This window comes from Lathamus discolor, chromosome 5 (genome assembly GCF_037157495.1).
Source record: "Lathamus discolor isolate bLatDis1 chromosome 5, bLatDis1.hap1, whole genome shotgun sequence".
In the NCBI taxonomy this organism is placed as follows: domain Eukaryota; kingdom Metazoa; phylum Chordata; class Aves; order Psittaciformes; family Psittacidae; genus Lathamus; species Lathamus discolor.
The window spans coordinates 111,863,383-111,885,391 of NC_088888.1; the positions used below are offsets into that span (position 1 = coordinate 111,863,383).

At 41.6% G+C, this 22,009-nt stretch overlaps 1 protein-coding gene across 18 annotated transcripts in view; it reads left to right on the forward strand.

Moving 5' to 3' along the window:
- The window catches only part of DTNB (dystrobrevin beta), a 198,546-nt gene that overhangs the window by 56,096 nt on the left and 120,441 nt on the right, over positions 1 to 22,009 (forward strand). For 13 of the 18 annotated variants that reach the window (XM_065682020.1, XM_065682021.1, XM_065682023.1 and 10 more), the window contains one exon: positions 8,394 to 8,518. In XM_065682020.1, coding sequence (XP_065538092.1) covers positions 8,394 to 8,518 — 125 coding nt within the window. Of the gene's footprint in view, positions 1 to 2,462; positions 2,545 to 4,045; positions 4,097 to 4,783; positions 4,936 to 8,393; positions 8,519 to 9,614; positions 9,669 to 10,514; positions 10,540 to 22,009 lie in introns of those variants that run through there. The other 5 variants (XM_065682032.1, XM_065682031.1, XM_065682033.1 and 2 more) reach the window with 5 other exon arrangements.

Sequence of the window (22,009 nt, forward strand, 5' to 3'; positions counted from 1 at the left end):
CTATCACTCTTCTGGTAAATTAAACAGTGCAGGTTATGCGATTGGAATCTCTGGACTGTCAGAACAGTCCCTAGCATTAGCATGGACTAAGTGGCTGCCAAGGTAAGGTTTAAGAGTAGCTCAGGTGAGGAACCATGCCTACTGACACCCTGGGGTGCAGCCACCTTGCTTTGGAGATCAGGAATTCACATTATCTGCCATCAGGACCAGGTAGTGGCTCTTGGAGCAGTTTCCTTCCATAATCTTCCTATAGCAGGAGAAGACAAAGTTACACATATAGAAGCAACACTAAACAAAATGTGGAACTGGAAGCCAGATCACTGGAAACAGCAGATGATACTGGGGATTTTGCAGAACAAAAGGAAAGGGTGTATGTAAGAAAATAATGATAGTTGGTAACCTTGAAAGAGGCTAGATTTTAATAGCCAATAAAAATATTGATACATTTGGTATTGAAAACAATTGGTCCAAAAGTCTGTGGAAAGAAATCTAGCAGCAGCAAATTTGGCTGTCTTGTACAGGAACAATATGCAACTCCTAGTAAGAAATTGCAGCAGTAGGTGAAACGGAAGGAACACTTTTCAAAGATGTGCTTGTGTAGATCTGCTTGTAGGAGGTTTGTATAGCACAACTAGAGTCACGCCAGGATGTGAGCCAAAAAAATAAAAGGTACAAAGAGTGAAGGAGATATTTACATTTCTTGTTCAGCTTAGGAGGAATCCAGATCAAAGAAAGATGACATTTAGAAGCTAAAGGTTGTATCCAGGTGAAGCAAAGATGAAATATGGAAATTGAGGACAAAAATGGAGAAGCTTTAATGAAATCTGTCAGCTGGTGAGCTCAGGGAATCAGAAATGTCTTCTTCATGTCAGTCTTTAGTAGGACGCTTCTGCCTTCACTAGCTGGTGACTAGTACTGCTTGGGAGAAGGGCAGAGCTGAACCTAATGATAAAATGAAGAACATCCAACAAAGGAAATGCATTTGAAGGCATCTGTTCTGGATGTTTTAAAAAAAGATGCAGTTCAATGCAAAAATGGCAAAGGTCTCAGGTGGGACTAAGCAGACAGAAAGTTTTCTGAAGGATGCACAGCTGAGGAGCAGTTCTGCAGAAAACAGGTTGAAGAACACAGCTGGAACTTGCATCAGCAGCATTGAACTTGTGGAAGAGCTATATTGGTGTCTAGAAAGGGAGATGTAACTGCAAACTATGCATCGTATCTTGGGATTGGTGCAGCCTCATGTGAAATAGCATGACCTACTTGCATGTCTGCTCAACAGTAGTATCTCACATGAAGCTCCAAAGACCCCTGCTGAGCAGAGCTGAACATTATGGCTGATTCCATAAAAAAAGTTTATTTTTCATGGGCTTTCAGTTATGCCAGATCTAGTGCCATCTTGTATGGTGTGTTTTCAGAGTTTTGGAGCCCTAAGACCCAGAATAAGAGCTAATAATAAGTATTTTCATAATGTTCTTTTTCCTGAAATTCAAAAGTGCCTTTGATAATTTTTCTATACTATAAATCACATAGTATAGTGCTATATATATATCTGTAAAAGTATATATAAATATATATATTACTGTAGTAATTACATAAGGTCAGGTAGAAACCTTGTTCTGAAGGAGGGGTTTTGCTGCATGAGCATACTGCTTGTTGAGGCCTGTTTGGGGGGGAAAGAAAAACCTTCAAACACATTTTCCTTCTGGGCTATCTCAATTTTGTTTTATTAAATAGCCTTAAACACTGATTCATTTAGTTATGTACATGCAGCAGAACAGAAAATCAAATTGTTCATCTTGAAAGCATGTAGATTAGTCATTGTTCATTCTGTTTGTTTATTTTTGTAGTCTGCTAAGCTTAAGCGGTCTCTGTCATCTATAAATTTCAGGTGAAATGTTTAACCAGCCAAGTTACCCTCGAGGCTTCTACCCTTGCGTGTATGGTTTGATGGCTTATTATCAAGGGTAGTTGACTTAGAATGTTCTTCCTGCTATAAATAATGGAATGTTTGTTATTTATATCCACCCTTAACATGTTGGAGTGTGTATCAACAAACCAACCCAACGTTTAGTTGTTTCTATAGTGATAATATCTATGGCTTCCGTTGAGAAGTCATTACACCCGGTACTAATCAAATCTAAAACAAAAGACAGACCCTTTTATCTAGCAAGGTAAAGGCTAGCAATACTGTAAGTAGCTGTTAATAAGATTTTTGCTCTCAGAATTACATCTCTTGTATTTCTGGTTCATTTAATTTCCCATTTAAACTACCTTAAAGTTATTAAAACTTTTTGAACATGTTTTTATTCAATCCCCCATAAACAAGATGAGAAGGAACACGGTGTTAAACAGTGTGCTCTGTGTCCTGCTCATGTTGCTGTCTGTGGGGGAACTTCCACCATCACATGGGCTCCTGTTTTCAAGCTCTGTGGAAAAAACTGTTATAATTCCACATTTTCCAGCAGAGGGCATGCTGCCCCCGCGCACACAGGAACAGCCCCGGACGTCGGAGGCCACCACGTACCTGGTCTGCCAGAGCAGGAGGTGGGTTTGGGCACCTCAGCTTCCTCCGGCTTGGTCTAGTGGAAGGTCTGTGTGCTCATGGCAGGGGGTTGGAGCTGGATGACCTTTAAGGTTCCTTCCTACCCAAACCATTTTGTAATTCTATGATTCTAAGATATGGAGGAAAAGGGGGCGGGGGGGAGAGGGCGGGGAGAGAGAGAGAGAAACAGATAACTTTAAAACCCCAATTTTCAAACAAATGTTCTTGCCAACCATTTTAATTAATTTTTTATTACTTATGAATTTCTAAACCCATTGTAACAATTGCTTACAAGACCCTTTTGGTAGAGGTGGGCATGATTTATGCATAGGCAATTAGAAGAAGTTAGGCAATTTTTGATAATGTAGTTTGTAGTTTCCAGCTTTTTAATTCATGATGGAAGAAGTATTTTTTTAAAGAGGTGTATCCTTTGATTGGAAGGCAGGGGGACAGACAAGATCTACAAACCATTCTGAAATGAGAAGGATCTGGCAACACACAGTACAGGTGCAAGGGGGTTTCAAACACGTGGAACATCACAGTTGCATTTTACTGATAATTTCTCATTAATTTTGCACGTAGAAAACAGTTTTCATGGATATCTGTCAATAACATCTTAGCAGAAGGGGCCAGTCCATTTTTTATTTGGTGCACATACGTTTGTGTGGATCCTGTCGGCTCCAAGAGTGATGCTCGTCTGGACGCAGGCACAGCTCGATTTTGTCTAAACTTAAGGTTAAGAACATACATACTTGGCACTTGCCCTGTGTTTTATGGGAGGTCTCATTGTAGTATGTTACTGATCTCCCAGGACAGTAAGCTGATAAAAATAGTGATTGTTTATTAAACAAAGTGTAGAATTCAGGACAGTCCTTGCCTGATGTATTGATGATACGTTAACTAAAATAACCAGCCCCAAGTGCTTGGTTTGCATTTGATTCTGAGGCTGAGTGCCATAAGAAGAGTGCTTCAGTGGTTAATAGGAAAGGTATTTTAACCTTATTTGTACTGTAAAAGTGGAATGTGAAATCGCCTGAAGAGCTCACTGTGCAGAGCCAGGGTCTTCAACTTTTTATGTTACAAAAGGGAACAAACATTCCAGCCTCTCTGAAGTATTTATTTTACTTTTTTTGAGCTTCCTCTGGAGCTGGAGAAGCCAGATGTTGTTGCTGGTAGGTAGACACTGTTTGGGATCATGACAACTCCTTGTGAGTGTTGCTACTTAGGAACCTCAGTAGCCCTGCTGAGGAATGTGGTTCTGCAGCTCACTGCTGTGGTAGCTGTGGAAGGCGTGTGTACCAGCCAGCAGTGTGCCTGCAGAAAGACAGCTTGTATCATATTTATGTGTCCTGTTCCAACCTTGGCTTCCTGATCAGCTGAAATATTAATTAAATGTATCATCTAGAAAGTGGTGGTGGAAGTGATATTGCAGACACAGGTCTGGTTATCTGGATTCATACCTAATCCAGAAGTCTGCTTCTGACTCCAAACTTTGTGTTTTAGAAGACGGGAAACCTGGAGGTGTATATCTCAAATAACCAGCTCAAGAAGGGAATGTCTAGTAACTGCATGCTGAATTATGACTGTTCAGAAGATTCATTGATTCCTTATACATGGTAGCTCGTGGCTACCGTGATGAAATTGCATTGATGAAAAACCATGCATTGATGAAAATTGATGTATTGATGAAAAAGAACCTAAAACTCTTTCCTTTGTATATTTATTGGTTGACTTGAGGAAAACTTGAGTATCCTCCACTGATAGGTCCAGATACATAAAAGGCTGAGAGAGTTTGCTGAAGAAGAAATCTTAGAGAGACTGAGATTTAAAAAGATTTGTTGTGTGCTGAAAAACGGGAGTTCAGCAAGAACCGCTGCAGTTGTTCCTTGCTAATGTGCTTAGAACTGCAAAGCGCTACCAGCATATTGCTAGAGCAAAATTGACACCTGCATCCTGTGAACCTTTCAGAATGCTGCGGAAAAGAAACCTTTCTTGAATGCCTTATGGCTTAACATTTTGGAGGACAACCCAAACCATAAACACCTGTGTCCAGAAAGGTTGCTCAGCCATTGTCTTCAGATAAAGAGCACATACTTCATTTATGTGCCTGAGGTTTTTTGAATCATCAGTCAGTTACCATCAGACTGATATAATGGCCGCAGTAGCGTAACTCCTGCTGAGTCATGTACTGTGCCCATGTAGGAAGTAAAACAAAATGGATTGCCTGCTTGCTGTTCCCAGGGGAGTGTGTGGAGAAAGCTGAAGGCAGAGCAGCGTGTTGTCAGCTGGTTTCTACAGTTACGCTTCTGTAGCAGAAGGCAATGTTGAGTGCTTGAAAGCCTCTGAAAATAAAGGCACACCAGACCATTCTCCCATCCAAAGCTGAAAATAAATAAGACCATAAATTGGACTCTGGAATGTGTGAAATTTTTTTCAAAGTGTGAAATTCTTTATTGGTTTTAGCTACCAAATTTATTAATGCTGGGGATTTTGCAGTCATACATCAAAATTCCCAGCCGACTGAGAACCTGTTACGACAGATACTAAGTTGCAGATACTTCATTAAACATGATTTGTTTTCAGCTATTCACATCACAAATATAAAATCGAAAAGAAACAAGATGAACAGCAGGGGAGGAAGAAGATGGTAAAAAAGCAGCAGTGCTAGTGATGGGCACATAGGTGGTAGTAGCTGGGAGGTTTGCAGTGGTGGTGATGGGGAAGGGGAGTGTGAGTCTGTGGGTTTGCTTTGGTGGAGAGGATTGTGTTACCCTGGGTCTTCCTGTTTGTGTTTTGTGCTTTCGTGAAGGAAAGAGTATCCTATCTTTGCAGAATATGGCAGTGCCTCCAGATGATATCAAACAGGCAGGAGGTCAAGATTAGCAACAATGAGGAGAGAGAAGTGGTTGTTATTAGAAATTTCTACAGTAGAACTCATCCAATTGAAAGAAAAAGCAGCTATTTCCCAGGGAAACGAGACACACATAAGAGGTCTACTTGCTGGTGAAGCACATATTCACCCTGCCCTGCTCTCCTCACTGCCAGCTGTGCTGAGGAGCATCATCAGAAAGTCGGGATCAACGGAAATTATCTTTTCCCTGTAATTTTCAGAAAGCAAAGCTGCAGCAGTGGCTCAGTTGTATGGCGCTCTAGACAATGCTGTATTTGTTTGACAAAATAAATGGTGGGACAGCACAATAGGATATTGTGTTTGTTACCAGAATGGAAAAAACCTCCAACCCAAACCTTTAAAATAGCCTAAAAATACTGCAAAGAGGAGGTTGCAGGAAAGGCACACTGAGAATAGATGGTCTGTGCAGAGACCAAAATATGAACAGGGTAAAGAGTAAAATAGGAAATACTCTAAAAGGAGAAGCAGAGAACAAATTGAAAGAGAAATAAATGTGGAATTGTTGAACATGTTGAAGAATTAATTCAGGAAAATTAGAATTTTACTTTTGGTATCACATTTGTGTACATAATTTAAATTTTACTGTGGACTTAGTAAGAAGTAATATAAAGATTGGATTGTGGTTTTGTATGATTTCACAGTACTTAAAGGATGGGGATTATGTGTAGAATCTTTCACAGTGAGAGTGCTGTGCACTTCAGCACTGTTTGCAGGGATCATCCCTTGATCACAATCTGCCAGGTTTTCTCAGCACATGAGGAAAAAAAAAAAAAAGAAAAATTAAGAAAAGGAACCCATCAGTTTACCACCACTGAGTCTTTTTCGCACTTACGCTTTAGTGAATCAGTAAGCTGAAGTGCTTCTGGGGATACTGGTTTTTTGGAGCTCCCTATAAGACCCACAGCTGAAGCGGTTGATTATCTTGCCATCCTTACTACTAAAGCCCTTGCTGGTGAAAGCAGATAAGAATCTCACACCCATAACAAGATTTTTGCAGTGGCACTTTGGTAGGGCCAAGACTTTTTGTTTGCAAAACCTGAAGGTAACACATTGGGAAGATCAGTTGCGCATTCCACCAGATATCTGAGGGCTGTTAGATGGCTTTTGCTCTCTGTGGCCTTCTTGCATACTGCTGCTCCACAGTTTGCATGTGTTGGCTAATGAGTAAGAATTACAGAATCTGAAAGGAATTAGGCTGTAACATATTGAGTAAATGGTTTAATTTGTGAGAAGTGTGGTCTTAAGGTGATAACCAGGCCAGGGTACATGTTGTAAAGCAGTGTGAGATGCTGATGGAGGTACAATACTGGAATTTGACTGTAGCTACCACCTGAATCTTCCTGGACATGTCCCTTGCGACCCAAAGCAGTGCATGATTCTGTGTGCTCCAGGGATGAATATGATAATGAGTAATTCTTTACTTGTTTTGTTTTCCCAATACTACAATCATCATGAACTCAGAGGCAGCCTGCATTCATGGTTTTTAGAGCTCTCAGCATTGACTGTGTGTCGTAAGGTGATTGGAGGAGAATAATATGTCTTCAGTTAATGACCAGCTGTCCTAGTATGTTCTCACAGGCATCCAACTCTTTTTTCTTTTCTAATTTGAAAGGAGTTTTTCTTTTTCATTGTTTTCCAGTCAATACTAGTATTTTACTTTATATTTAAAATGCTTCCCAGTCTACTACAAACAGTGTTAATTCACAGAGGGAACAACTTCCTTATAGACACAGGTTCTCCACCAAAAAAAGCCTTCATTGCCTGATTTGTGTTGCTAAAGCCAAGAGGTCCAGAGCTGAAGATTCTCACTGGTTTAATAATTACTAATTGTTTGTTTAATTCTTAGTAAATATTCATAAATGTTAGTAATTGCTAGTTTCTATTAACTGTAACTGTATGTGCAACTCCTGTCCTGAGTAGCCTTGCCTCCAATTTAAATCGGTGTTAGTCTGAATTTTAATTTGAATGTGCATTAAGAACTGGTCCTAATTCCACTTTGGAATGGCTTACAGGAGGAGTAAAAAAAATTATACAGGAGTAATTAGCCACTAGGTTACACACACATGGGCTGTTAGTGAGTTAGAGCGAAAAAACAGGACTGCCAAGTGATTTCTCTCATAAAAGCGTTATCTGGCCTCCCACATCACTGGCGTCACTTCAGTGGATACAATAACATTTTAAGACTTAATTTTGTAAGTCAACTTTGGACTTAAAAAAAAAAAAAATTTAAGTGCCTGATTCGGGGCAGCTGTTGACTCTTGTGTGTTTGGCAACACTTGTCCCCAGCCTTTCACCTTTCCTTAGATGATCCCAGGATAGCTGCTCCCAGGATATTAATTAACACGACCAAGTGAACTTGTGAATGAAAATAAAGAAACAGGTTGTTCCAATCTGTTTTAACACCATGCTTCACCTTGGCTTTGCCTGCAGCAAACAAAACATTTGCCAGTTGTCTTTCAAAAATCCTTTGCAAAGGATGAGGGGAGGGGGCACAGCACCAGCATCCTGGTGAGTCCTGTAGACAGGAATGAGTGCGGAGCAGCAGCCGCTGAGTCTGGGTACCAGGTCCTCTGTTCTCCCCTGTCCTCCCTTAAAAACACAATGCCTGTGTTCAGAAGTCATTGTAAGTATAAGAAATCCCTTAATTGGATGTGATTGCCCCTTGATTTATTCCTGGTAGAAACACCAGACATCATCTTTATCTTACGTACTTTTGTTAAACCTCTTTCATTTTTTTGATATTATAGCACAAAAAAAACCCCACAAAACCACAGAAGTTGTTCATGTGTGTACTAATTTCTTGGGTACAGCAGAAAGTAGCTGGGTATTTCTGATTATTCTAGTACAATGCATTTTTTCACACTTTTCTGTTATCTGATTGCAAGTATTACCCTGCTGTCTGGAATGGTTAACTCATTTTGTCATTCTTTTCAAAAACAGAAATCACCTGCAAAGAAGCTGAGCCATGCAATTAGTAAATCACTCGGTTGCGTACCAAGTAGAGAACCACCTCGTCCTGTATTTCCTGAGCAGCCAGAAAAGCCACTTGATCTTGCACATATAGTGTGAGTATCTATTTTGTTTTATTTTTCACTCTATCAGTGGTACAAAGCAAGGCACTTGTGGCTGTATTTGACTTTGGAATAGGCTAGCAGAGAGAAGCCCTTGGAGGGGAATTGCCAAGTTGCGGTGCTGTAACTGTTAAAGGTGTTTCTCTGAAAAATGATTGGACACATATTGTTTTGATAAGAATACATTGCTAACAAGAAAAGAGAACTAGAATATGTTTGTGTGCAGTTAGACTAAGGCCTGATTCTATATTCTACTAGCATCCTCTAGCATTTCAAAGTACCATTCTTACCTTTTGCACATCATATTGGATCAGACTAGTTTCTCGTTTATTGTAGATTAAAATTATATAAGCAAAACAGTGTTAAACATATTTATTTGCAAGTTAATGTTGCCTAGTATTAGTAGTAGCAGGATTTAGCTTGTTGCTGCTACCTGGGAGCAATGGCTTTACGTTCTTACTTGTCTCACTGAGAGGTTTTCTGAGTTTCTCTGCGCAACAGCATCATTGTTACCTTTTCATTCTGACCTTACTGTCAAACCCATGGAATGATTTTAATGAAATACCATTGTACTGGTGTTGGTTTGAATCAGCGTGCTTCCCCAGTTTGTCAGTTTTCACATCAGAAGTAAAACCTGAGACAACAAAACCCAAACAAATTCTGTTACTTTATGTGCGAGATGAACTAAACCTCCAAATAGATCTGTTTTAATGTCCTACAGAGTCCTGAGAAGAAGCCTTTTTGTGTATCTAAGTTTAAGCATGTGCTATAGAGAAGGTAAGGAGAGAGGAGTAAAACAAAGGGATGTAATTTCTGTAAAACAGAGGACTCCAATTTCATAAGTATTGAGTAATTTGTAGTTCTAAGAGTAAGTTGAATTGATGCTTTTCTGGTTTTCCTTTGACATCATTAATACTAGATTCATTCTTGAGCTGTTTCCTCTGGCACAATTTCTGAGTGAAGAACTGAGCTGTTCAAATCTGAATGTCTTCTAACCTCTGACAGTTCAATATCATGACGTGCTGCTTTGGCATTTTCTGTTGCCATCTGATTTGGATTGACTGGCTTTTCTGTACACTCCTTTTAACAGTTGTGGCAATCGTTAAGAGAAAGCTGGAGGCTAGCTTGTCAAAGTATTGCGAAGGTGAGAATTGCAAAGCTTATTGTAGTGTGATAAAACACTGGTGTTGGCTTTCTTTTGTGAAAAGCATAGATGACCTGTAACTTGACATGGCAGAGTAGTTGCAACGCTGAACTCCTTAACCATGTAGTTCTGAGCTTTACCAATTTCTGCTTAGCTGTGTGATTGTTTTCTGCAGTTCTTGCATCACTGAATATTTATAAACTTTTATAATGCTTGCTGTAGTTCTGCGCAGTAAGGGGAGATGATCTGATTTAATGGAATAGAATTGTGCTGATTTTCTCTGTGAAATTGCACTCTTAAAAAAACCCCAAACCAACCAAACAAACAAAATTCTTGTTATGCTGATGTTCAATCCAGAGCTGAAGTCTGGGCTCTGCTGTAAAAGAATAGCTTATCAAGCCCACTGGACAGGGTTGTACACTGTCCACAGCATCAGCCCCATGCCTTAGCCAGGATGTGTCATGGAGCTTGTTGCTCAGCTTTACTTCTGGATTTTCTGTAAGGGCTCAGCCTCACAAAAAGCAAAAAAGAAAAACAACATTTCTTGTTTAAAATCTTATCAGCTCATGAATCTGTTCACATTTTTTAGATTTTTTATGTGCTGCTTCCATGTTGAAATGCACGAACATTCACAAGAGAAAATTAGTGGTTTATAATGTACTACTTCTATTAAAAAACAAAAAAAGTATGTAATTGCATAAGTACAGTGTAAGAAAATAATTCCAGCAGTGGCACTGTACCTGCCTGCATGAAGGAGGGCTGCAGAACCTGATCCCAAAACTACGAGCCAAAGCTTTTCTTCTGACAGATTCCCAAGTTTGATGAATTACTTCTTTCTCTTGCTAGGACACGTTAATTTATTAATGGATCAAAGAAGTTTCAGTCCTCAGCTGGACAGAGAAATGTGAAGGCAGAATTAGGTGGCTTACTTTTGTATTTTGTATTTTTAATACATGACCCATTAAACGTGCTTTTAGAGAAGCTGGGTTTTGCTTCCAGTTGGTAACAGCCTCTGCCTCGACTTGCAAACACAACATTGCCTTTTTCCTGTGCCCAATCCCATGAGGTAGCAAGGTGGGAGCTGCTAGGGAGATGCTAGAGGGGTCCTACTGGGCAGAAAGGAGCTGAAGGCACATTGGGTAGCCTTGCAGGAGCATATGGCCCTGGGGACATGTGAGCAGGGGTGCAGTGCAACATCCTCTGCAGTCACTGGGACTGCTGCCTGGATACTCCTGGCAGCAGCAGGACAACTGGAGACATCTGCTGATGCTGCCAACTTTAATTAAAAAAAAAAAAGTGCCGTAAGAAACCAAAGTATTGGGAAATTCTGCCTAATACCACAAGGACAACTCCAGGAACAACCAGTAATGGTCTGATGTAAAACTAATGTAAGTAGATTATTTATATCATACACTAAATCACATTAATATAATGAGGTCTCCAGGGAAACCTTACTGTGTCCTTAAGTAATACCTTAAGGGGGCTGACAAGATATCTGGAGAGGGACATTTACAAGGACATGTGGTGACAGGACGCAGGGGATGGCTTTGAACTGCCAGAGAACAGACTTTGATGAGATTTTAGGCAGAAGTTGTTCCCTGTGAGGGTGCTGAGGCCCTGGCACAGGTTGCTCAGAGAAGCTGTGGCTGTCCCATTCCTGGTAGTGTTCAAGGCCAGGTTGGATGGGGCTTGGAGCAACCTGGTCTAGTGGAAGGTATCCCTGCCCTTGGGAGGGGGGGGGGGGTTGGATCTGGATGAGTTTTAAAGGTCCCTTCCTACAAAGCCATTCTATGATGAAAATATAATTAACATAGGACAAAAAAGACCTACTGGGGTTTTTAGTTTTTGTATAAGTGATAACCTTTAAAGTTTTCTGTGTAAGAGATACCATGTAAAACAAATAAAAATTCCTTTTTGGGGGTTTTGTGTTTTTTTTTTTTTTTTAAGAGCAGACAATCTTCCTTCCCCCTATTTTTTTAAGGATGAAAAGTGGCATAGCCAGTGGTGATTTTTTTAATAGAACTTAACTCATAAAGCAGAATCACTTAGGGCCACAATGAGTCACTGTTTTAGGTGTCAGTGGTCATGACTTGATTACATTTGTTTCATGTAAACAAGGTGCGCATCAGCATCTAACACAGGCTTTAGAAGAGACCATCTCACAAAGCTGGAACCAACTTCAGCTGAGTAAATAAACTAAAATATTAATAACTAGGAACAGTTTAAGAATACGTGGCCGAATGTTCCAGGGAAAACAAGGCTTGGAAGGGAAGAAAAAACAGCTTTAGTCATCAAGGGAAGGAGAAAACACAACAATTGGTAGTAAAGAATGTAAACTGACGGTTTACAAGTTACTAGGGAATGATTTCCAGGTTTTGGTCTGGCAGGGGGCTGCAGCTGTGCAGTGTAGTGATGGAGGAATTCTGCCTTCCAGAGATAATGCAAAAGGATGTATGACTGCACTGCCTACGTTCATGGTCCAAACTGCATTTTGAAAGAATTTCTTAATTTGGATGCTTACTGCTGGTTGTTGATATGTCTTGGAGCACTGGAAGAGAATTCATATGACCTCATTTATTTTTCCAAGGCAGCGAGGGGGGTGTGTGGGGAATGGAGTCAAACAGGGCAATCTCTGACATGTATTTACCAACAGGGCTTGGATGGTGAATAAAATAACTGAGCAGTAGATATTTTGTTGATCAGTAAATAAAAAGGTAACTACTGCCAATCAAGCACAGGCTTGGGCAATGTGGTGTAGTCAGACTCAGCTTGTATCTTTTTTTATGAGATTAGTTTTGATTAATAAAGCAATATTGTTGGCGTAATGCATTTAATATGAGTGTTGAATAATTTGGAAAATAATAATCAATACAGCACATAGAAGATTGGAAAAAGAGTTGTTTTGCTTATTGTACTCAATACGAGTGGGAAAAGAAGGTCACTGAGTAGGGGTGTTCTCAAGCAGAGTTCTGCACTGTTCAAGCCTTGTTTCTTTGCTCTTAACATTGGTTTCCATGACCAGGAGGAAAAAGTGTACAGTCATTGCTGATGGGCTGGATGGGCAAAGGAGAAAAATTATTGGTGGACTGATGATGAAAAGGACAGAATGACTTGAAAAACATTTGGAGGGCATGGTATGCACTTGGCTGAATGTGTGATGTCTGGGCGATTTCATAACCAAGGATGCTCACAGGACCTGCGTGCCAAGAGAAGGGGTGACCCTCTGTACTGGGTGGTGACAGCGCCCTGGCAGAAAATGCTGCCCTTATCACACCTGTAATCAAGCCAGGTGTTGAAAGACTAAAGGGTTTGAGAAGGTTGATGAAAATGATTAAAGAACTGGAAATAGGTATGGGAAGGTGCATAGCTTTACATTGAAAGGCTCCACTAATGCAAGGGTAACACACAGAGGCTAAGGAATGATATTACTAAAAATACCTATCCTAGAGAAATTAAATGTAATCCCGAGGTGGTTTAGCAGATAGGCTTAACAAAAGGCTCAGACCAGCAGCTGAAGCTAGATACATTCAGAATAAAAATAAGCTGTGTTTTTAATAGTGAATGTAAGTAAACAATTGTTAGAATTACAGAATCCTAGAATGGTTTGGATTGGAAAGAACCTTAAGATCATCCAGTTCCAGCCGCCTGCCATGGGCAGGGACTTCTTACACTAGACCATATTGCTCAAGGCTCTGTCCACCCCGGCCTTGAACACTGCCAGGGATGGAGCATTCACAGCTTCTCTGGGCAACCCGTTCCAGTGCCTCAGCACTCTCACAGTAAAGAACTTCCTCCTTATATCCAACCTGAACTTTCCCTGTTTAAATGTAAGCTCATTAGCCCATGTCCTATCACTACAGTCCCTGATGAAGAGTCCCTCCCCAGCATCCCTATAGACCCCCTTCAGATACTGGAAGGCTGCTATGAGGTCTCCATGGAGCCTTCTCTTCTCCAGGCTGAACAGCCCCAACTTCCTCAGCCCGTCTTCGTACGGGAGGTGCTCCAGTCCCCTGATCATCTTTGTAGCCCTCCTCTGGACTTGCTTCAACAGCTCCATGTCCTTCTTATGTTGAGGACACCAGAACTGCACACAGTACTCCAAGTGGGGTCTCACAAGAGCAGGGTTGAGGGACAGAATCACCTCCTTGGACCTGCTGGCGGTGCTGCTTTTGATGAATAGATAACCAAAATCAGAAGTAGCAGTGGAATTTCCACCAGTGAAACTTAAAAACCAAGGGGAGATTATTTTTAAATAAAGTAAGAATTCCAGTCAGTCTTATATTGTGTTTGACAGAAACTCAGTTACTGCAGTGTTTCCTTACAGCTTTATGAGGTAGGAAAAGTGCATACAAAAATTTCTGTGTAGTCTCAGAGTCAGGAATTTTACAGACTCCACTGCTAGAGCACCATAGATACGCTCTATAAGGCAATTAGGGATTTGCTTCACTTTATATTTCCAAAAATAAGTTTTTCTGAAACTACCTCTCCCCCTCTCTACCTGCATTCCTGCAGCTGAGCTGGGTCAATAATACGAAAAATGGAAATGCTGCTATTTTGGTTTATTCTGCTTCTTTTCCCTTTATCCCTCTCCCTTCATTCTCCTCTAGATTGTGAGCTGTGTGTAGGTGGGAGTTTCCTGGCTGCTAGAGAGTAATTCTGCATGAATCATACTCTTTAAGGAGTCAGTTTTCTGAATTAATTTGCTGGAACCCCCAGGCTCCAAGGGCTCCCCCTTTTTTAATGAATTAAATCTGAATGATGGGGAGGGTGGGAGTGTAAGGCATTAAAAACCTCTTTTTAGTTGGTAAAGCAGAGATTATATTTAACATGGATCAATTTTCCCAGGAGAAATCATTCCAAGTTTTTCCTCACTGCAGTGTTATTTCAGGTTGTAACAGGATCATTTTCCCTTGGCTCTAGACCCATCAGCGCAAACGTCTCCCATCAAAGCCTTCATTTTAAGATGCTATCTGAGATGGGTGCTTTCGGTGTCACAACCCTGTTGCACAGGACATAAAATATACTGTTCTTCATCAAAATAAGCACAAGATCCCACTTCTGGTGTGGTCCTGCAGCGAACACTGCAGCGCTGGGGTGTTCCCATGCTGTTGCTAAACCCAGTCGGCCGCTGCTGCGGTGACAGATGGGCTGCATCACACTCTGCTGTACCAGCTGCTGCTGCTGCCCTGAGCTGCTCCTCTCTCCTTGCTGCAGGCAGGCAGTGTCATCACCGAAGAGGCAGCAGAACGTGGCACATGTCACCTCTGCAGCCATTCCTCTGCACAGCTAGGGTGCGATCAGTGTGACACCAGTGCTGGTGGGTTTGTGCTAATGAGTGACAGCTGAAGAGGAAGCCTATGTCCCTCTCCAGTGGCTCACAGAAAGGGAGTCTGTCTGCTATGGGGCTTTCCAGGGGACAGAAATGCGGAGCCATAAGGGACTATGGATTACTTCAAATCAACGTTGTTATGTTAGAGGAGTGGAGATGCTTCTTTAAGCCTTCATCAGAGAAGGAAAATGGGATGAGAAGGCATTTGTAGGGATACACAGCATTCATGCTCCTGCTGGCAGGGCTGGCAACAAATAACATTAGGGGCCATATTGTGCTTGCATGTGCATGCCTTGCAGCGAGCCAAGGCTGATACCTTGAGGAGTAGTGATCTCTGATGTATAGAAGTTGCCATCGCAGCAGCAAAGCTGGAGGCATGTGGGTTTTGTGATCGTTTGTGGCTCAGCTGGCCAGCCGTGTCACAACTAGCTGCTGCAAACCACAGCAGGCAGCTGAGGCTGTGGATTCATGGATCCATCACCATCCCTGGCTGAGGTAGCCATGCTCACATGGTGCCCGGGATTTGCAACACCATGGCAAGGCTGCCTCCACATTCCCACCAGTGAGTGTGGGCGTGGGTGCTGCCATCAGGTCTTGGCTCAGCCCTTTGCAGGGCTGCTGGGCAATGGAAGGGTGTATAATGGCCTCAGTAGTACTTACACTGTACTTCAGTACAACCGAGAGGGAGAAATCCTATGCTCTGCCTGCACAGGAGATGATGTGGCTGACATGCTGGCCAGCATATACATTGCCTATGTTGTACACAGTGTGACATAGCTGTGCTCTGCCTGCTAAGAAAGTACAACTTGTCTTTAGGATGCAAGTGCGATGTAGCAGTGGGGCTTGAATGGGGAAAACTGCTAATGGCCTGACTTCTTGTTCTTCCTTGCTACAGTATTTTATTTACAGGTCACATTAAGTTAGAATTTGAATTAGATGTCCTTTCTAGTGAAATGACACTTCATAGATTTGCCTTGGTATGGTGGACAATAGGTTTAACTCTTTGAGAAAGGCACAAATTGCTGTATTTGAAATGAAGCGTGGTTCTGCATCACCTGCAGCCTGTAAGAAATCACGGTGAGCTTTTTGTTCTCTGCCAGACTGATTTGAGAAGAGACTTGGGCTTGACACTGAGTGTATTTACTCCCAGAAATTTTGCAGTGATAATGTGTAAATGATTTGCCTTTGCACATGAACATAAATTTGGGACCATCTTTGTGAAGAGGTACAGTAAGAATACCAGTTTGCAGGTTACAGAAGTGTCTCTGGACCATCAGATATATGCTGCCAGAGGCTTTATCTGGTTTTACGGTTCAAAATGTATTTATTGACAGTTCCCTTCTCTCACCCACAAATACTTTCTCAGGCAGCAATTATTTGGGTCTATCTCATTGTTTCAGCTAAAAACCCTGTAGAGCGCATTGACCTGTATCAAATTGTATCCCTCTATGTGCTCTAGAGGACAGCTTTACTGAAAAACTGAAAACTGTGTAGATTGCCGAATACTGATCTGCTTACAAAACTGCCAGTTCCTTGGGCCAGGCTGCCTGTTGCTTCTAACAGTGGGGCTAAAACCTCATTAGCTGATTTTGTGAGGTTGCTTTTGGTGGAAATCATTCCTTCTTGCAGTTGCAAAAACCTCTGAGGTTTAGTGGTGCTGAGACTCCTCATTGTCCAAGGTGTAGCACACCTGAGGTGTTCTGTGGCTAAAGATAATGCCCTTATGAGTGGCCGTAGAGCTCTGTCCCCAGGAGAGTGGCATGAGGGAAACATCATGTGGGTGATGCTGGCCCCTGGATCTTGGGCATCATGTTTCCCCAGGCATCATCCAGCTGTGGCTACTGCATGATCTTTGGCTATCAAGTTAATGTCTTAACTCACACATTACTCCATATCCTTTTTTCCTTTTAAAATGCTCTATTTAAAATATATCTTGAAAAACAATTCTCTTAGCAAGAAAAATAATGCTGTGTTTAATTTTGATTGATGGTACATAACTGCCAGACATGCCCATTGGTTGCAGAGCAAACCAAAGCTTCACAGTTGTTTCCTGCATGGTAACCCTCAGGAGCCCAAACCCACCCTATTTTATAATAAATTTTATATGAGATGTTGTTATTTAGGGTTTCTAGCTCCTCTTAAGGAAATCAATCCAGCCTCACTCAGTGACTGGACTTCTGTGAGAATAACAGTTCCTGGTGGAGGACCATGGATAAAGGGAATCCATTGGATTTCATATATTTGAATTTTCAAAAAGCCTTTGAAGGGATAATTTGTCAAAGACTATTCAAGAAACAAAGTTAGCGTGGGGATTGGAACTAGGTAGTCTAAAGGTCCTTCCTAACCCTAACTATTCTATGATTGGAAGAAGGATTTTTTGATGTACTGAAAAGTGTTAAAGGTTAGGGAAGCAAAAGCTGAAGGTTAATGGTCAATTTTTGGCGTGGAGGAGGGTCAGTGCTGTGGCCCATGAGCTGATCCTAATGGGACTAGGCAGTCCCTTTAGGCACCGGAAGCTGCTCTAATGTCTCTGCAGAGCCTTCTCTTCTGAAGGCTGAACCAGCCCAGCTCTCTCAGCCTGTCTCCATAGCAGAGGTGCTCCAGCCCTCGGAGCATCTTTGTGGCCTCCCCTGGACTCACTCCAACAGCTCCACATACTTCTTACGTTGGGACCCCAGAGCTGGGCGCAGAAGTGCAGGCAGGGGTCTCATGAGAGCGGAGCAGGGTGGGAGAATCCCCTCCCTTGACCTGCTGGTCCCGTTGCTGGTGATGCAGCCCAGGACACGGCTGGTTTCTGTGCTGCAAGCACACGCTGCTGGGTCATGTCAAGCTTCTCATTAACCAGCACCCCCAAGTCCTTCTCCCCAAGGCTGCTTTCATTGTTACAGGCAGACAATTCCCTTGGATTACCAGGAACAGGAGATACAACAACCTGTTACAGTTTTGAGTTTAATGGATAGGAAAAAGATAAACTGAGTAATTGAGAGAATTCTCTCCCATCTGAAGTGGGAGTTAGGTAAAGAAAGCAGAACTAAGACTTCAAGGTATGCAAGTACCTTTCTCCCCTATTGGTATGGGTCATAATTGGGAATAGCAATGAGAATCTTGCCTTTTGTGTTGGGAGCTCAGCAGTTTTCTTGTTGCGCTAATGTGTGTCTGTATGTACACACACACAAATAAGTGGGTCTGTGAGGTGTGTCTACAAATTCATAGGTATATATTGTCCACTTTGTAATGTTTTTACTCTGAACTTTGTCCTGGAAGTGATTTCAGTCCCCACGCTTCATGGGCACCCTTTCTGCTGGCACGCGTGCCTCCCACTGAGCAAAGAGTCGCATGTTTACATCCAACAGGTTGAAGAAGAGCTCAGCTTTCTCCCCTGTAGCCAAGTATGCTTCCTGGTACCTTGTGTGCAAACACCAGCAGCACACCACCCACATGGGAGTGAGTAGCATGTTCTGCAGCAGGGGCCTCCAGCTCAGCCCACCTCCTTCCACACTTGCACTGATGCCCCCACCATTGGAATAAGGCTGAGGAAGGTGATGTGAGACTCTGAAAAGCACATCTTAATCATTATCACTCATTAGGTGCTTGCACACAGCTGTGAGGTCTTAGAATCTGTCATTTTTATCTGTTTGCAGTGTTTGAAAATTGCTGCTTTCCTCAGAGCTGCAGAAGCATTTGGTATGAATTTATTTTTCTGGAGTATGACGGCTTGGTTTTGACTTTCATGCTCATTCTGTCACTGCAGAGAAATGGCGCGTGCTCCTGTCACATTATAGGCATTTTTTACTAAAATTACATAAATATACATTTAAAAAATGTAAATACATATAACAGCAGACAGATGTCATCTTTTCTCATAGAAGGGTATACAGTTAAACATGTTCAAAATGGATGTTTTCTTTGATTTAGGTATTCTGGTAGGGTTTGCATTTGAATGCACCACCTGCCACACTGAATTCTCCTCATTTCCAGTAAAGGAGGCAGGTGTCTGTATTTTCTGCAGCAGCTCCCCCCAGATGTGCTTGCAGCCATTAGCTCTGGGGACCAGCACCCCCCACGGCCCAGTGGCCGTGTAAAGGATGCGGATATCTGCCAGGGGCTTTATTTTTCCTGAAGCCACTATTGTAATAGAAGAGTTCAGAGTCGGAAGGCTGCGCGATACTCTTGGTTTGACTGCAGCTGTCCTTATTCTCCATGACAGAACAGAATTTTTCTTTATTTTGAATTTTTATTCTTTATTTCTGGGGTAGGCTGCAGTACATTCAGGTTTTGCTGACTGAGAGAAATCTCTTCTTGATTTCAGGCTGATAGAGGTTATGATAAACAAAATGAATAGCAACCTCCAAGTGGCGGTGTTATAATTCTGTTTGTTTATTTTGAATTCTTTTTTATTCCTATGATACATCAACCTTGTAATGATCTTTTTACAGTATTAGTAAGCAGCTCTTTTCTGTTCCTTGAGAATGCAATACTAGTAGATTTAAATGTTAAATTGATACAAATATTTTAAGAATGTATTTTAATACCAATTATTAGATTACTGTCATTGTGAAATATCAATATATTAACAGTATCATATATTATTTAAAACAATTTAATAATTGTTATTAATTACTGTAATTACTATTAATTTAATATTAATTTTTAATACTAACATTAAATATTAGTAGTGGATTCTTTGGGTGAGGCCCTGGCACAGAGAAGCTGTGGCTGCCCCATCTCTGGCAGTGTTCAAGGCTGCATTGGGTGGGGCTTGGAGCAATCTGGTCTAGTGGAAGGTGTCCCTGCCTGTAGTAGGATATTGGAACTAGATGAGCTTTAAGGTCCCTTCCAGCCCAAACCATTCTGTAATTCTGTTATCAAGTATCTAATTCCAAACTGTGGGATACTATCAGTATTTATTTAATAATAATTTAACACCTTATAATACTTATATTCACAGTTGTGGTTCAGGAAATAATGCTGTTATTCAGGGGCAGATTATGGAATGTTAGTTATAACTCCTTTTATACTTGAAAAAGGAGCTGAGACTTTTTACAACCCTTAAGTTACTGATGCTGAAGCCAAATTTCAGTTAAGAGGCTACCCTTTGTGATCAATGGAATAATAATAATAATAGTAATGGAATGAACAACGAAGGGAAGTTGCTATGACCTTTTCTCTTTGATACCCTAGATCCCAACTTACTGAAATTAGGCTTTAGACAAACCTAAATAACTTGTCTGTTTATCGGAGTAAACAAGTGAAATTTCATTTTTTGTGTGCTTTTTACATGCAGGTGGTCAGATTATTGTGCATAATCCCCCTTACACTTACAATTTATGAATCATATTATTCTTTCTTTTAGTTGAAAATGTACAGGAGTTTGCATTTTAGCGTGTGTATATTGGTCTGATCTGTGGTTTTATTCTAGTCAGTCTTTTTTTCTCTTCCTTCCTTTCTGCTGCCCTATTTTTTTCCTCTCTTTCCCTTTCCCTCTTTCCCTTTCCCTCTTTCCCTTTTCTTCTTCTGCTTTTTGCTTTTCCCTTTCCTTCCTTCCTCAGTGCTGTGGAGAATGCAATGTCAGTGGATCTTCTGCACCCCTTGATACACAGTTAGCAGATCAGTTACTAATGCTGCAAGGATTAAAGTCTGAGATGTACTGATGCTGCTGAAGCCTGGGATCCTGCTGAAACAAGAAGAACTCTGTCCCTCTGAAGGCTTTAAAATCACAAATGTCTATATGGCGAATAACTGGGGACCTAGAATTTTACAAAAGAGAGAAACCATTCTGCACTCCCTTTAATCCACGTGGGATGAGCCATAGCCGGCTGTGAGTGGCCTCATTAGAGAACCACAACAATATTCTCCCCCTGAAAACCAGCGTTTTAATCTCAGTGTGGCATTCCCTTTGTTATGCTTATGTTTCTCCTGATGACTATTGTATTTTGAAGAGCAGGTTTTGCGCTCTTTATATAATCATTGTAGAATCACAAATGGTTTGGTTTGGAAGGGACCTTAAAGCTCATCTAGTTCCAGCCCCCCTGCCATGAGCAGGGACACTTTCCACTGGAGCAGGTTGCTCAATGCCCCGTCCAACCTGGCCTAATTTTATATTAATTTGTTCAAGGGGAAGAATCTAGTTAAATATAAAGTGTTCCTTGTTTGTTAAAAACTTCACATGTGTGTTGGTGTGCTGCTTCTGCCTGGTCATCTGTCCCTTCGCCTTCAAACAGAACAAAATGGGTTAGATTTTAAACAAATTAATTAAAACCAGTATAATCCTCAGCCCTTTTTTGTAGCTGGACAATTCACGCTTAACAGCCTTACCCAACCTAAAAACATTTTGTTGGATAGTGTACCTCTCCGAGGAGATGCTGGGTCACGTGGCGGCTCCGTTTCCTTAGAGACGGCGCCATGCAGCGCGCCGGGATGCCGCGCGCGCCTCGGGATGCCAGCTTGGTGGAGGACCGGACCGGCATCCGCCACAGCCACAAAGGTTCGCTGGATTTGCATTCCTCACCGTTTTCCTGCTTTAGCATGAAAATGTTCTCGGGTCTTCACATGCGGCTGGGATGCAGCAGTGTATTGTTATGCCAGAGTTAAGTTCTCCGAATGCTATTTGAAATGTCACCTGTTTTTTTGTGTGGAGCTTTTACGGGAATGCCAGTGAAGAGCAGGAGCGTGGAGGTGCTCTCAGGTTGTATTTGTTTCTGGCTGTTGTGAGTGGGTCGTAGGAACAGCTCAGAGAGGGACGTGGCACAGGGTGGCTGCTGAGCAGCCTGGGCTGGGGCACTCAATAAATGCTGCGCTTCCATCGTTCCTGTTAGTCATTACAGAACAGGGCAAGAACAAAGTCATGATGAAGTAATATCTCACTTGATGCCTTGTTTGCAATAAGGATTATTATTAATCAGGCATTCATACCCGTGGGACATTTTGGTGGAAAATGGCAGAATTTACTGTGATGTTTTGTCATGATAAGTGATATGGCAAATTACTGGAAATAAGCAGGCATAATAATGAA